The sequence below is a fragment of the Callospermophilus lateralis genome, chromosome X (assembly GCF_048772815.1).
Source record: "Callospermophilus lateralis isolate mCalLat2 chromosome X, mCalLat2.hap1, whole genome shotgun sequence".
NCBI classification, from domain to species: Eukaryota; Metazoa; Chordata; class Mammalia; order Rodentia; family Sciuridae; genus Callospermophilus; species Callospermophilus lateralis.
In genome coordinates, this window is record NC_135325.1 from 19,412,125 (window position 1) to 19,429,612 (window position 17,488).

The following is a 17,488-nucleotide window of genomic DNA, read 5'->3' on the forward strand; positions in this document are numbered from 1 at the left end:
TTCAGCTTATAATGGGCTTGTCAGGACTTAACCCCATCTAAGTCAAGAAGCATCTGTATTGCTTCCCATCCGCTATTTTCTCTCTTTCGTAATGAAATATAAAGTCGCAAAAGCCCATAATAGCTATGCAATGCAAGAAATTACAGTTAGCTGTGTAGAAAGGCATCTACCAGGTGATTATGATACTAGGGTATTTTTGGAGATATTATGTGCTAAGGACTTGATGTATTTGTGTCGCAGCAAACATGACCAACCAGCTCTAAGTATGCCATTCATGCTAGCCTTTGAATGGAGGAGGGAGATGGACAACACAGGGGGTGAGTTCCCATTATTTCTTCTCCTCTATTATGACTGAAAACTTGAAATGTAGTGAGGATCAGGACTGCTTCTCAGTGAGTCATTAGCCACCCTTAATTACTTAAAAAAAACACTGACTTGGGTACTGACCTAAAACTGGCACTGATTATTTGCTTTTTTCCCTAAATGTGAACTAACAGGGGTAGGGAAGCATAGGAATTGAGAAAAGAAAAATAATTTTAGTATGACTAATGAATAAGATTCCAAATTCTATGGCATTTAGTGGCAAAGGCATAGCATTAAAATTATAATTTTGAGATATATATATATATATATATATATTGTTATGAATATAATAGTACTATAAGTCCCAACAAAAGGTGTCATAGTCTTTCTTCTAATTTTCTATCACAAAAGATTGAGTTTTTTATTTTTTGACTCATTACTCACAAAGCTGCAATTGTAATTTTAGGTAGTTGCCTACAATTAAAATTTTGTGGTTCCTTTTTGTGATATTATCAAGTTATTGTGAAACATTTTGGGGGAATTCTTTCGTCTTGTTCTCTTCTTTTTGGGGGAGGGGTACCAGAGATGAACTCAGGGGCACCCGACCACTGAGCCACATCCCCAGCCCTATTTTGTATTTTATTTAGAGACAGGGTCTCACTGAGTTGCTGAGCACCTCACTTTTGCTGAGGCTGGCTTTGAATTTGTTATTCTCCTGCCTTAGCCTCCTGAGCTCTTGGGATTACAGGGATGTGCCACCATGCCCAGTTCTTGTTCTCTTCTTATGAGGAATGGTTTTATTTGTACTGTTAGGCAGCTACAAAATTTAATCACTAGGATATCATTTTCCTCTCATATGCAAGTGGCTATGTCTTTGTACATGGCTATTGTGACATAGTTAAAAGAAGAAACTTTTCATTTTTCAGTAGAAGACAACTTATCTGAATATGTTTTACGCTGATTATTCACATAATTGAAACAAAATATTGATATATGAAAATAAAGAGGATTTTTCAAATATATACTTGCTAGAATTATAGAGTCCTGAGCACACATTTTGATTTAATGTCATAAAATTGGTACTTATTTCAGTTCTATTTTATTAGTCATGTAAATGATCTATTATAAGAACTTCAGCATCCTCCATTTAAAAATATAATAAATAACCTGACAAAATTCAAAATGAAGTCTTTACTTATTTTCTTTTCAAAAAAGAGAATTTTTTCTCAGTATACCTTCTTCATAACTCTCAATTTAGTTGGGTGCTAATGACTAACAAATGAAAAATGATTCTTTAGAGGTAATTGTGCCATGTTTGAAAAAAGCCATTTTATGTTACATGAAAATTACAGTTCTGCAATATCTTCTCAGAATGGGTTTGTTCTCAGTTTAAAAGATTACAATTTGCTTTTAATTTGGGGTGGAACAAAGTTAATATGTGTTAAATGTGCTCAAAATGTAGTACAACCATGATCAAGAGTAGATGAGAGGGCTGGGATTGTGACTCAGTGGCAGAGTACTTGCCTTGCAAGTATGAGGCACTGGGTTCATTCCTCAGCACCAAATAAAAATAAATAAATAAAATAAAGGTTTTGTGCCCATCTATAACTAAAAACATATTTTAAAAAAGTAGATGAGAGGTCTTGAAACATCCTTGAGGGTCAAAAGCATATCTGGGAGAAATGCATATATGGGGACATATGAAGTAAGGGAGAAGATGCATTAGGTTTAAGGAGAGCTTACTGTGATAGAAATTGTAGAAGGTTTGGATGAATTATGTCATTAAGGGTGGAACTAAGAAGTGGGTTAAATTTGGGGAACTGAAAGTTTGTAGAAGGGTATTTGTTCTTAGCTCAAAATTACCACACAAAGAACCGTCTTCTCAGCATTTCTGGTAAAGGAAAACAAATATAAATCAAAACTAACAAACAAATTCCTTATTCTTATGTAACTAAACTGAATTTGGTAGCTGGAGAAAACCCCAGCAGATCTGAGCACCTTGAAACAAAGTTCTTTGCATTACAAAATTTTGAAGTTATTCTTAAGTCACATAGTCAGCTATCTGCCTTAGAACATAGAATAAAATATCTCAGTCAACAAGACTTGTCAGGCATGCAGAGCTCTCAATAAGTTTTTTTCATTGTTATATATATAAATATATAAAGAATTAATAGATGTCTGAAGAACATGTACATGCTGAAAAGAGAAAATATCCAAGTTACAAAAGCTGACATTCAAAGAAATAAAAAGTGTATAGCTGGGTGTGGTAGCACACACCTGTAATCCCAGCAACTCAGGAGGCTGAGGCAGGAGGAGCACAGGTTTGAGGACAGTCTCAACAACTTAGTACGATCCTAAGAAACTTAGTGAGACCCTGTCTCAAAAAATAAAAAGGGCTGGGGATGTGATTAAGCAGTGGTTAAGTACCTCTGGGTTCAATTCCTGCATACCAAAACAAACAAACAAACAAACAACAAACAAAATACTACCTAATCAGTTCCATATTTATGTGAGAAACTGTATCCATTATTAAGAACTTTCCCACAAAACATTCTATGCCCAAATAGCTTCACAATTGCATTTTTGAAATATTTTAGAAAAAATTAATACAAATTACAACCATTTCTTCCATTAAAAAAGTGGAGTATGTCCCAAATGTCCCAACTTGTTAGAAAGCCAGTCAAACATTATTACCAACACTTGAGACAGATTTTAGGAAAAAAAACAATATAGATCAATTCCTGTCATGAACAGAGATATAGAATTCTTAACAAAATATTGAATCCAGCTATCTATAAAAAGTATAAAACATCATTATCAAAAAAGGTTGAGTTCCGAAATCTCAAACTAGTTTCACATTCAAAAATTAATGGTTATGGGCTGGAGTCGTAGCTCAGTGGTAGAGTGCTTGCCTAGCATGTGTAAGCCCTGGGTTCTATCCTCAGCACCACATAAAATAAATAAATAAAATTAAAAGTATTTTGTCCATCTACAACTAAAACACTTTTTAAAAAATCAATGGTCATAATTCACCATATTCACAAACAACAAAAAACACAAGATCATTTTAATTAATGCAAAGAAAGCACTTTAAGTTCACTATCTATTTATAATAAAAAAGTTAGTAATGTGGAAATAAATCGTAATTCCTTATCTTGATTAAGAAGACAAAAGTCCTACAAAAATACCATATTTAATGATAAATATTGGAAGCCTTCCACGTGTGACAGGGAATGAGACAAGACTTCGCATTATCACTGTTTCTTACTATTTTGGAGTTCCTGGTCTGTGCAAAAGGCTAAATAAATAAAAAAAATACCAAACACCCTTAAAATCATAAGAATAAAAAATGGAGAAACTGTCTCTATTTGATGACATGACTGTGGGAATTAAAAAATTTATAACATTTGAAAAACTTGTTAAATAAATTTACTTATCAAGTAAATTTAAAAAGGTCACTAGGTATGTGTTCAACATACAAAATCAAATGTATCTTTGTAAACTATTAAGAAGGAGAAAACAAAATTTAAAATGAATCTCATTTATACAGGATATGACCAAATATCTGGGACTAAGTGTAATACTTCATGTGCACTATCTTTATACATGAAAATGTAAAATATTACTAAAAATTCACTAAAGAAGACCTAAATAAATGAAGAGAGATACTATGTTCACAGATTTTATGACTCGGTATCGTAAAGATGTTAATTGATCTGCAAATTCAACACAATTCCAACAATATCCTGGAAGGTTTTATATAAAAATTGACAAGATAGTTTTAAAATTTATTTAAAGAATAAAAGTAGCTAAGGCAATCTTGTATAGGAAGAATAAAGTTTACACTACCAGATGGTATTTTTTTTTCCCTTGGCACTGGAGAATGAACCCAAGGGAACTTTACCACTAAGCTATATGCCCAGCCCTTTTATTTATTTTTTTTTTATTTTGAGACAGGGCCTTGCTAAGTTACTAAGGATGGCCTTGAACTTGCAATCCTCTTGCCTCAGCCTCCTGAGATGCTGGGATTACAGGCATGTGCTACCATGCCTGGAAATACCCAAATTTTAAAATAAAAATGAATATTATGGACATATAGTTTGTTGAGAGCCACAGCCGAAGGGGCCCCAGCAAACTTCCAGCTGCCAGCAAACTTCTAGCTGCCAACTGATTGGCTCCTCTGTGGTGATGCTCATTGGGCTGTTTCCCCGCCCTTTCAAACCACGGAGCCATTCATTGGGGGACTTTTTTTTTGGCTCCACTCATGCAACCCAGCCAATGGGCCTCAAGAGCAGGAGGAGTGGGGGAGGTTGAGAGGCTTGTGGGAAGCTGGTCCTGGCAGTTGGGCTCTGAGGGAATTCCTGAAGAGCTGTGTGGTGCTGTGTGTGTTCTAAAAATAAAGTTTGTTTCTTTTAACAAGTGGCTCCTGAATTGTGCCCAGCCAGACTGTGGCAATAGTTCAATATTATTCAGTCATAAAAAGTAATAAAGTTTTTTTCTACATGCTACAACATGGATGAACCTTGAAAACATTATGCTTAGTGTACTAAGCCTAGCACAAAGAAACATATATTGTATGGTTCCACTTAAATGAAATATCTACAATAAGCAAATTCATAGAGGAATATAGGATATGTAGAAGTTATGAGAGGCTAATGGGGGTAGGTACATGGGACACAATTGCTTAATGGTTACAGAGTCTTTTTTGGCAGTGATGGGAAACTTTGGAAATAAATGGTAATAATGATTCCAAACAATGGCACTTAATTGTACACTTGAAAATACTTAAAAATAACAAATCTTGGTAATATATGTTTTATCACAATTCAAAATGATAAAGTAATATATCATAATTGTTGAATTGTATATCTTACATGGGAGAATTTAATGGTATGTCACTTATATTGCAGTGAGTCTGGTTAAAAACAACAAAAATGGTTGTAATTAAGCCACTGTGGTATTGATTGGAGGAACATCATTATCAAATAGGAGAGAATAAAGAATTCAAAAGCTTATTCATACACATATGTTCACATGATTTTTGACAAGGGTAACTTAGTCATACAGTAGAGGAAATTACTGTCTTTCAATGAATGGAACTGAGCCAGGCATGGTGTTACATATCTGTAATCCCCCAGACCCAGGAGGCTAAGGGAGGAGAATTACAAATTCAAGGCTAGTCTCAGCAACTTGGCAAGACCCTCAACAATTTAGCAAGACTGTGTCTCAAAATAAAAAGTAAAATAAAATAAAAAGAACTGAATATATAAGTCAGCTGTAAAGTGACCTTATGTTCAATCCTTAAGACCACCCCTACAATAAATAAATGGGACTGAATCAATGAATGACGGTTTTCATTATAAATTCATATGTACCATTTGTTTTGAAAGATTAAGTATATGTTCATTTTGATAAACATCTTTAATATTAGAATTTAAAAGTATACTAGGTGACAAGACAAAGACTCATAAGTGAATAAGGAGAGAAAGAAAGACAGAACTACCTTTCTGAGAAGGTTAGTATAGATCACTTATCAATTAAGTATATAGTATAGATAAAAATGAGTAATTTTTATCTATTTTATGTTACTTATTGAACTAGACCACCCCCATCTTGCTTAAATACTGTGAATAGACACTTGAACACTGAATTGATTACTTCATTATATTTGTAGTCTTATTCTTTACAATAATTTATGCAAAGACATAGTAGGGTATATTTTGGTGCTTGCTCACTAATGTAAAACCATCTACTATCACCATTTTTTTTCCATCTATAACAAAACATACACTCAAATCAAATGGTCTGGTTATAAAACAAAGCAGAACAAAACTATAATCCACATACCAGCTTCTTCCCCCACCAATAAAGCATCCAGGAAACAAAACAAATACAAACACTTGAAGCATTTAACACATGTGACAAAGAAGATGGTTAATGTCTAACCTTTATCCACTGGAGGTTTGTCTGTTTGAGCTTATTTTCAAGTTTATCTTGCTCTTCTGGGCTTATGGGAGCACTTACAAGTGCTGTTCCTCCGGTTTCATTTAATTGTTTTAGAATTCCCTGGCGCAAAGGCAACTCTTCCACCAGTAACTGAAACAGACAAATGCAACAATGTTTAAAATGAATTACAGCACAATTCCAGCTACCTTGTCTTCACCTCTATTGATCAGTCTATCAAAATGAAGCAACTTTACCGAAGGCCCATGGGTACCTCAAATACCAACAATTTTCTACAAAGCACAGAGCTGATAGACTGAAACACATACTCCCAAATGGATAAAACTTCCTACAAATCACTAGATTATTCTAGCCCTTAGAGTTTTTTCCCAGAGAAATATGTTACATGTTATGATGAGCTCTAAAACAATACAAATAGAGATATTCTGAAAACACATTTCCATCACAAATAGAACAATCTGAATAAATTCACCATCATCCCAGGTACCATGTTATAAGAAGTCACTAAGTAAAAAAGAAATTACCCTCTCAATATACACAGTGCCAGATACTATGCTAAGCATTTCACATATATTTTCCCAGTTTATCTACATATTATAATAATTCTATGAGATAGTTCCTATTATCTTCAATTTATTTAGAATGAATCACAGACAGAGATGTTAAATGCCAGCTTTGAGGATGTAAAACTAGGAAACAACACAGCAGTTATTCAAACTTGGGATATTTCATTCTGGAATCCTTATTTTTGACTCTCTCACATCCTCAAATTTCTTTTTATTTTTTCATTCAGCATCACATTGTTTATGCCCTTTCCTAAGATCTACAAAGCCATCATGATGTTAATTTATATTTTGTTTATTTATGATGGCTAGAGCTGCAGTGTTCAACACAGTAGCCACTTGCCATGTGATGTTATTTAAACTTCATTAAAAATTCAATAAAACATACTCCTCAGCTCTTCACTCAAACTAGCCACCTTTCAAGAGGCACATAGAGCTAGTGGCTATGGAGATGGATTATGGAGAATATTTCCAAAATCATGGAAGTTTTATTGGACAATGCTTATCTAGATTGTGTAAGGAGAATAGAAAATCAATGCATATTTGTTAATAAGTGAATGCTGCTAAATATGTTTATAAAATGAGTCATCAATTATATTGCTACATGACACTCAATACATTTAGGAAAGCTGAATTTCTAAGAACAGACTGAGTTTGTTTTCTCAGGTTATAACCATCATTGAATGGTTTGCAGACTTTTTATTTTTTGAATCTCAGATTTCTTGTATAATGTGTGATATATAGTAAGTACTCAATATTTGTTTACTTAATTAAGCAATATTTTTATTTTATCATTCCATCCCCTGCTAGGGTGTAAATTTCCTGTTTCATAGAAATAAATGGTTGTTGTTGGATTCTAATTTGCACGTGTAAACTAACTGAATCATTGCTATGTAAGTAATTCCATTTTCTTTTAATTATGCAACCTTATAAAAGGATGATAATAGCAGCCATTTAAAATGTTTGATATGAAGATCAAATAAATTGGCAGTTTGTAAATGCATCTAATATTTGGCATGAAACAGAGATGATTAAATATTAATTTCACTTCCCCTTTCACATTTACTTAAACCATTAAAACAGATTCAAAAGAGTAGCTTACCCAAAACCAAAACTATGAAAAATAATCCAACTGTACAGTCAGAGCACTGTAGTCAAACAGGTGAGGTTAATCACTGAGAAGTGGACAACAGTAGCAATGCATGAAAAATCACTTGAAGAAGCTAGATGATTGTTCAACCAGTATGGAATGTAAAGCAACACTATGACCCACACCTCAGACAAAACATGTCAAAAGAAAATAATGCTTCAAATGAATCTGACACCTTTAATTAGAGGCTGAAAAAACATTATTGATTTGGCAATTAAGATATTCCCTAAGAAATTAGTTTCATTTTCACAAACACTCTATTCAAATCTTTACATATATAGCCTAAGACAGATTTAAAACAATATTCCCAGTTACACTTAGATTTTATGATTTCACACTCTGATATTCAGTTTTGAAATTATTTTTTGAAATTACTTAAAGCTTTGGAAATAAGACTAAAATGAGGGCTGGGGTTGTGGCTCAGTGGTAGAGCACTTGCCTAGCATGTGTGAGGCACTTGGTTTGATTCTCAGCATCACATATATATAAATAAAGGTCCATCAATAACTAATAAAAAAAAAAAATATATATATATAAAGACTAAAATGAACTACAAATGGGTTATAAAACCAACTGACATACATTATGCATGTATAAACACAATATATAGGCAATATATGCACCTATACAAACATATGTGTGTGTGTGTACACACATACCTACATATATATGTACACTGGATGGAAGCCATTGGTTTAAGACAAAATAAAGTTATAAGAAAAATACTTTAGTAAGAAAAACTATAAATAGCCTAATGGGCAGGAAATTGATGATTAAATACATATAAAAATAGATTTATATATTCTATATACAAGTACATCTTGAAGGAGTTTAGAAAATAATATTACCTTGACTTGTTCAAGCTTTTCTTTTAGCTGCTGCTCATTTCCAAGTTCAAGTGGAATACTAGTAATGCTATCTCCTTCTCCCAACCATAAAACAAATTCATTTAAATCTCTTTGAAATTCTGACAAGATATTCTTTTGTTCTTCTAGCCTGGAGAAAGAATAAATGAAATTGTTATGAATGACATATTTCTAAAATTTTTCTTTTTATAAGGCAAACTGGAAAAAAAACATGGAAAACACTTTTAAAAACAAGCATTTTAAAAGATGTTAGCAATGCATAATTTATGTTGAGAAGATTCATTCACTTTGAACAAAGCAATTTAAACATTTTAAAAATCTGTAAAAGAGATTAAAATCAGTCAAGAAAAAAAATCACGTTTTAAAAGTTCCAACAACTTTATGTTATTATAATCGAACAAGGTTTCTCAACCTAAGCACTACTGACAAGGTTGGATAATTCTTTGTTGTGAGGGGCTGTCCTACTCACTGTGGAATACTTAGTAGCATTCTTGGCCTGTACACTAGATGCCATTAGCAATGCCTTCCCTAATAGTCAGGACAACCAAAAATATCTTGAGGCATTGACTAACATCCCCCTTGTGGGGTCAAAATCTCTCTTTTTCTGGAATCACTGGCTGCACTAAAGTAAGTATATAACATTAATTTGTATGTTTTAAAATGCTCAATTAAAGGATAATTTAAGGAAAATTAAAGGGAAAAAAGACAAATCATAAATTTAAAATAAAAACACAAAATGATTACATGTTAAAATGTTTTCCAATTTATGACCCACAACCTTTTTCTGAGGAAAGACAAATACTTAATATATGTTCTACTAGTGGAAATTTTAATTATAAAAATGCATGCATATACTCTATGCCATTTAATTAGCCATAAATTTATTTTTACATATTGGATAGGAGGACTTATAGCTGAACAAAATGGTTTGCACTTAAAATAATTCATGATTTTTGTTATGTGGAGAGCTATGTATCTCTTCCATGTAAACTTTAGATTGTAGTATATTATACACATAGGAAAGTGTGTATGTGTGTTTGTGTGTGTATATGTGTGTGTGTGTGTGTGTATGTGTATATATATATATATATATATATATATATATATATGAAAATTTAAAACTTGGACATATCATATAACTAAGAAAAAACAGAATGTTATCTGAACCCAGAAATCTCTTCTTGCCCCTTTGCCATCACTACCTACAAGTGTAAAAAGTAATCTGTCAGCTATGGTTGTTATGCCTGTAATGAACACTAAGTAAATGAAATCAAATGGTGGATGATCTTTTGGGTCTTACTTCTTTGATTCAAAATTATGTCTTTAATAATCTGTGTTGCATGTAGTTTCAGTTTGTTCATTCTTCTAGATATATAATATTCCATAGTATAAATATATCACTGTTGATAAACATTTACATTGTTTCCATTTTTTGAACACTTAAATAATAATTGATTTTTTAAATTGATATTTTGCTTGAGGTTAACAAATGTTTATTGGGAGCTTGCTCTCTTTCAAGTAATCTACTGGGTATTAGGATCAATGATGGATATGTCATATATTTTTGTCTTGAGGATCTCACAGTCCATGAAAAGAAAAAAACACATAATCCAAGGATCATATTTGAGCATTATAGAAGGATAAGTTATTTCTTCCCCAGGCTTGGGAGACACCCCAGAGAAGATAATGATTTAAGTCTTGGAGCATGGAGAGCCCTATGTTGTAGAAATAAGACACAGCCTGTGCAAAGACAAGGCCTTTAGAGAACTACAGCTTATATACTTTCTCCAAACCAGAATCTGGTTATTGGACTTCTGCTTGCCTAGATTCAGTTTTCTGTTTGAGGATAGCTTGTTCAAAGCTTGTTTGGGACAAGGAAAAGTGGCATTTTCTCCTCTGTCTATTGTCAACGTAGGAGCCAGAGGTTTCCTGTGAAAACTCAAGTCAGATTATGTCAAATCTACACTCAAAACTTTTCCATTGCTTCCTAATTCACTAAAAGCAAAAGCCTGAACACATTCTATTATAGAGTTCTACAAGAGTCCAGATGTATGCTTTACAATGTAGTACACACTATCATTTGTGGCTAGTAAGCACTTGAAATGTGGCTATTATAGATTGAGATGAGCTACAAGTGTAAAATATACATCAGATTTCAAGTTATTACAAGAGGGGAAGGAATGGTCTCCATTTTGCTATAAACCAAAAATAGATCTAAAATAAATTCTATTTAAAAAATTTAAAAGAATGTAAAAATATCTCATTAACACTTTATATATCATATACAGATTGAAGTGACAATATTTTTAATGTATTCCATTAAATAAATGTTAATTTCATCTGCTGCCTTCTTTTTCTTAAAATGTGGCAAATAGGAAAACTTAAGTTATGTATGTGACTCATCTAGTTTTTCTATTGAACAGCACTGATCTATAAGATCTGCTCATGACTCCTCTTCTTACCTCTCAACTACAGTTTCATTTACTTTCACTTTTATCCTTCTTGAGAGTCATTGGCCTCCTTGCTGTGCTCTTGAAATATACTACTAGGTGGGTCCCTGCTTCTAAGCCATTGTACATGCTCTTCTTTCTGCCAAGAAAGCCCTTGCTTCAAATATCAAACATGGCTGATTCCCTCACCTCCTGCAAGTCTTCCCTGATGACTCTAATTAAAATTTTAATTCCCCTTAATATTTCTATTCTTTCTCTCTGTTTTTACCTTTCTCTTTAGTTCCTAAAATTAACATGCTCGATGATGTTGTTATTTTTTGGTGTACTGTCCCCACATGTGAAATTAAGCTTCTTGTGTGTTTTTTTTTTTATTTTTATTTTTTAGTTGTGTATGGACTCAATGCCATTATCTGTTTTTATGTAGTGTTAGGATCTAACCCAGTGCCTCACACTTGCGAGGATAGTGCTCTACCACTGAGCCACAACTCCAGCCCCTTCTTGTGAATTTTATTTATTACTATAATCTTTGCTTCTGAAACAATGCCTGACACAGAATAGGCATGTTCAGTGAATGAGTGAATGCTGCCATCCTGTATGTGTTTCTGTTCTAGGAGAATCTTTCCAATTCTTTGCAATACTGATTGTGAAAGATGATCTAATTTAGTCCCTAATGTACACGCACAGTATTTCACCAAATTCAAGATACTTTCAGTCACAGGCTGTTAAGTACCATTATCTTGAGTACCGATGGTATGGAGAGTGGGGGCAGAGTGGCTGCTGTTTGAACTATGACCAAAGATTTTATTTTACTAAGAAACTTGTTCTATTAAATTCATCTATATATTTGTCACATGCTCCCCTTGTATATAAATAAAAAGTATAAGGGAAAATTGGTTGAAGTATTCCTAAAAGCACTTGCATTTATAGTCAGACTCTCTTTTATCACTTTTCCTTTCAGGGAATGGGATATAGAGGAGTTTGGACATTGTCGATACTAGATCTACTGCTAGTATTACTTCTCTGTAAACTTTATGGGGAAGTGGCTGGTTTCAGTTGCTGGCAGCTTGTTTTAGAATGTGGGATATCATTATTTCCCCCTCAGATTCTGATCTTAGAAGCATTTCTGGGACAGGAAAAATTTTACTATAAACATTCTTCATGTGATGGTTGGTCCTTAAATATACTAAGATGACTTCAACACTTTGGGTCTAGATTTTAAGGTACTACTTCATCTTTTTCTTTTTTTTCTACTCTTTTTGCAAGTCTTTGTCTCCATTAGTATTTGACTCCAGATCATCTTGCGTAGTAGAATAAAATTCCAGAACTAAATACCCCCCCCACTTTGAATAATACATCTTATTATTTATTTGTATATTTTTCCTCTTAATAGCATTCAGCCAAGAATAACAGGGGAGATATACTTATTCATTATAATTGAGATTTATATATTTAATTGGGATCAAACCCTATAAACATTCTGTACATATTTTCTTCATTTAATATTTTACTCTATTACCTTAGGTCATTAATTTCTCTGAGAAATTGATCTGAGTAATAAGCTATATATGAGTACATCATATTTCACCCTTCTTTTGCTTTTAGTCATTTAGTTTGTGTCCAATTTTTCATCATTATAAATAACCTTACAACAAACACATTTGTTTCTGCATTTTGGCTCATGCTCATATATCTACTATATTCCTTAGAATAAGGGAAAAAGATAGAAATAAAAATCCTAAGGATTTAGGTATACATTGCTAAATTTATTTGCAATGCTGATAAGAGCACTCATAAACTCCAACCAATAGTTAGAAAATACTAGCCTCACCACACTTTCACCACTATTAAGCATTGCACTCTTTATACTTGTTAGAAAAAAAAGTTTGTCATCGATATTTTACATTTTTATTAATAGAAATGTTGGCTGTATGTGTGTGTATGTTTCCATTCTCATGTGTGCTATGTCTGTTTTTCACTTTTTCTCAATGTTTTCTTATTTTTAAGAGCTTTCATCACATTATGTATAAAATACATATATTGGGAATATTTTTCTAGGTTCCCTTTTGCCTTTTAGTGTTTTTACATTTTTCTAAATTAAAAATCAAACTTCTTTCATTGTGACATCATGCTTAGCATTGTTTCTATTTTATAGTTGTCAAGATGCTCATCTTTATTCTGAATTCTTATACTTTCATTTTTTAAAAAAAAACATCTACATGATTAATCCATCTTAAATTTATATGGAGCTAAGTTTCTGACCTTGAAGGGGTTTTCAGAAATTGGTATTTTTTCCTCTGCAAAATCTATTCTCTATGTATTTGTGTTGTGTTCATTATTTTTTAAATGTTTATGTTTCTAAGGTTCTGAATGCTGATTTACTGTAGAACTTTGTGATAGTAATTCACTACTTCAATCATTGGAGATTTAAAAAATGTTTAATTTCTGGAAGGTTAATACCTTCTCTCACCTTAGTCAGTCTAACTTAAGTAATGTGAATATTAGTTGAACAAATTATGAAATAAATTGAGGATTTTGCTTGGATTACATTAAATCAATAAATTAATATGTGAAAAATTACTATTTTGCCAATATAATTCTGATAAATTTTCTATGATTATACTGTATTTGACACTGAGAATATTTAGGATTCATCTATGAAACATAAATAATTAAGTACATTTTATAATTAACCTTCAGCATCAGTTTGAAAGGTAGCAACTTGCAGAAGATTTTATGGATATAAACTGTATACTAATTTAGAAGACTCTTAATAACACACAAGATAGAATAAATCATCATTTAAAGAGTAAAAGCTTTGGGTAAGCTCTTTGCTACAATCCTTCTTTTTACATAATGCAGAAAACTTTTTTCTGATTATTTAATTTTCAAAAAAGTAGAGCATCTTTTAAAATATGAAAACATTTGGTAGTCATTTTTTGTCTAGATTTGTTTTTCATACTTTGAAATATAAAAAAAGATGGTGCCAAAATCCCACTGGGACCTTGTTATAATCTGCTTTTCCAAGTGCATGTGTTTTCTGAAATTTCAAAAGCCTCGATTTGAAGTTTTAAAAGCTGCAATTTGAATTTATGTATTCAGATGATTGCAGAAAAGCAAAGGAACACAGTTAGCATTTCCAGTCTTGTCTCTTGACAGAACAGTTTAATCGTGCTTTATATTGGCATTCATCACATGAAGTGTTATTTCTTTGTTTACCTACTTGCTTAATGCTTATGGTAGGATTTATTCAGGCATGTGGTAGTAATAATAATGAATGAGATATTTAACATTACCTATCTGTAATTAAGTGCTAAATATTTTACTTTTAGAGACATTCCAATACATTTAGCTATTTTTTAAATAAAAAGAACGCCTTCTGTTTGAAATATTGGCTCGGAAGAAAGCACATATTATGATGGCGAGAGATTTGCATAATCAGAAAGGAAGAGTTACCGATGTGTGGCTAAATTCAATGAATTTAACATTAAGTCTTAATGAACATTTTCTGTGGAGTTGCTCTTATGGTAAGAGAAAAGACCTCCAAATCTCATGGTCTCATTTCAGTGGGAGGAGGTATCTGCCAAGTGTTTCAGGTAAAATGCTAGAAATTTTTATATTTGAATATCTTTTAATACTTAATATATCTTTTGTATTGCCTTCCTAAGGCTCTCCATTAAAAATTAAACCTCATTCAATTTAAAACCATATACTACACATAAAGTGACCATCACATTTTCCAAATGAGAAGTTCCTCTCCAAGTTTTTTGATCAACTCTAACATAGAAACTTTAGATAATGTAGATATAATAATTACATGTTTATGTATAATGCTTAATTTTATCAAGCATGCATGTCCTACTTTATATATTACAAATTAATATATTAATTAATATATTAATTAATATATTAATCACATTTCCTCATCTGTATTTCATGCAACAATTGTGTTCAAATCCTTCACATTTATCTTCAACATCAGGACTTTCATCCTGCTGAATGCACAATTAGGTTTTCTAGAAGGTATCATTGACACTTATACCCATGTGGCCTGAAGTATAGTACTGCTGAATCTATGTGTAATGTTCTGCTAGGCATTTTATTTCAAGCCATGCACTCACAATTACATAAGGTAAGACAGTTCTATGTTATATAAATATGTTTTTTTTCTTTTTCTGTGCCACATGTTCATAAGCTCTACAATATAACCATTTACTGGGTTGCTTTTAACAGTATTCTTTCCAAAGTCTGATATGAATGACATCCAATTCTTGAAATTGTGATGCCATATAACCAAACTTAATCTGCACATTAAATTTGTTTTCTTACAGTTTTTTCCCTACTCTGTTGACCTCTATAAAGACACCCAAAAAAGTGTCAGTTGAGATTGTAGAGTCAATATTCCTTTTCCAGACAGTAATTCATTTTGAACAAATTAAACAAGAGTCTTGCAATTTGAGAAATTTTAGAGGTATTCAAATATGACGTGACTCTTATAATTACAAAACACTCGATTTCAGACACACATAACTTCTTCAGTTCACACTCAATGGGACATTGTCAAACTGAAAACCCAGACATCAACTCTGGTTAAATAAATTTGCTTTCCATACCTAATTAGTGTCTCCTAGTTAGTGCTTGAGTAACAAAATCAGACATTCATTCATTTTGCCTAAAATTTTGCCTTGTAAAAATAAAGTGCTCTTAAGGAGGATAACATGTCAGGACTTTGCAATGCATTTATTTATGCCTTACAATTAAGGAAATGATTAGCACCTTGGAGGTAGATGTGGCAAATGATGAGACAAAGCCTGAAGCTTAGCAGTGAGGGTACTTGAAGGGAAAAATCCAAACCTAAATGTTGCCAGTTATCAGCTGAGTGTGTTCATTCACTTAACCTCTATAGGCTTCAGTTTCCTTGTCTTAAAATTAGGACAATAAATCCCTTTTGTAAGTGTGCTCATGAAGATAATATGTGTTCTCAGATCCCAAGTTTTAGCATACTGCTTCACTCCCAGCATTCAAAGTGGTAGAAGAAGTAAAAGGAGGTACAAAAAAGGAGAACATGGCTTCCAAACTTTATTCCTAGCTCAGATGTTTGCCTACACTCACATGTTTATACACATAAAAGCATTTATAAGGCACCTAAGAGTACACAGGGGACTATTTGAAATCAAACTTTCTGATATGCCATCTGACTTGTATTTCTCTCTTCTGACAAACTATCTTAACCTTTTTTTTTTTTCCTGGAGTTAATACAATTAGAATCTTAATGTCAATCTGTAAGTAAATGTGCCACCAGATGAGACTACTTCTAGGTGAGGCAGATGTATGCTTATGATGTGAGAAACATTTATCAAAGACCTATTAGTGTCCAGTGATATGCAGTGAATACGGGCAACAATCCATGTCTTGTGGAAGTTGTGTTCTATTGGTGGGGAAGGGAGCCATTACACAAGAGAAAGAAATGCAATATATAGATTGTGAAATAGTTATTTGTACTACAAAAATAAAAGAAAGAGGAAGCATGAAAGGGACAGGGTAGAGAATATCAAAGGAGTTGGGGGATGATTGCAATTTTATCAAGTGTGACCAAGGGAAGGCTTCACTGAGAAGAGAGAATTTGAGTAAATTTCTTCAGGGCAGGAATTGGCTAGTTTCTCATGGAGAAACTTGGCTTCTTTAATTTTCTAAAGTCTTATTTATTGTTTATTTAGATATACTTGAGAGTAGAATTCATTTTGATATAATTATACACGAATGGAATATATCTTATTTTATTTAGGACCCCAGCACCTCTCCTTCCCTTTCCCCTTCCCTCTGCTCCCATTTCCTCTATTGATCTTGATCTGTCATTTATCCAAATTCCACTTCCATCCACCCAGCACCACCCCTGAGATATTCTTTCTCCTTTCTCTTTCTAATGTAGAAAAGCACATGCTAAAGTTGTTAGAACCACACAATCAAGGTACCCTGGAGTCTCCTGAACAGAAGTATATAGAAGAACCAGGTATATTCTCATAAGATAAACATTAAGAGAGATGTGCAAAATGGAAAACAGTGTTATTATTTTCACTATATCTTTTGGTGTGCAAAGTAAAATTATTTTAAATAAATAAAATTCATCTTTATATCAACATACACTTTTAAAATTAATAACAAATATTTCAAGCATTTCTGTTTTAATTTCAAGTA

General features: G+C 32.5%; 1 protein-coding gene across 3 annotated transcripts in view; it reads right to left on the bottom strand.

Moving 5' to 3' along the window:
- Dmd (dystrophin) overlaps window positions 1-17,488 on the bottom strand; it is a 2,011,337-nt gene that overhangs the window by 795,991 nt on the left and 1,197,858 nt on the right. For all 3 annotated transcript variants that reach the window (XM_077107047.1, XM_077107046.1, XM_077107045.1), the window contains 2 exons: window positions 8,829-8,976; window positions 6,250-6,399 (listed from right to left, as the gene is read on the bottom strand). In XM_077107047.1, the coding sequence (XP_076963162.1) occupies window positions 6,250-6,399; window positions 8,829-8,976 (298 nt within the window). The remainder of the gene's footprint in view (window positions 1-6,249; window positions 6,400-8,828; window positions 8,977-17,488) is intronic.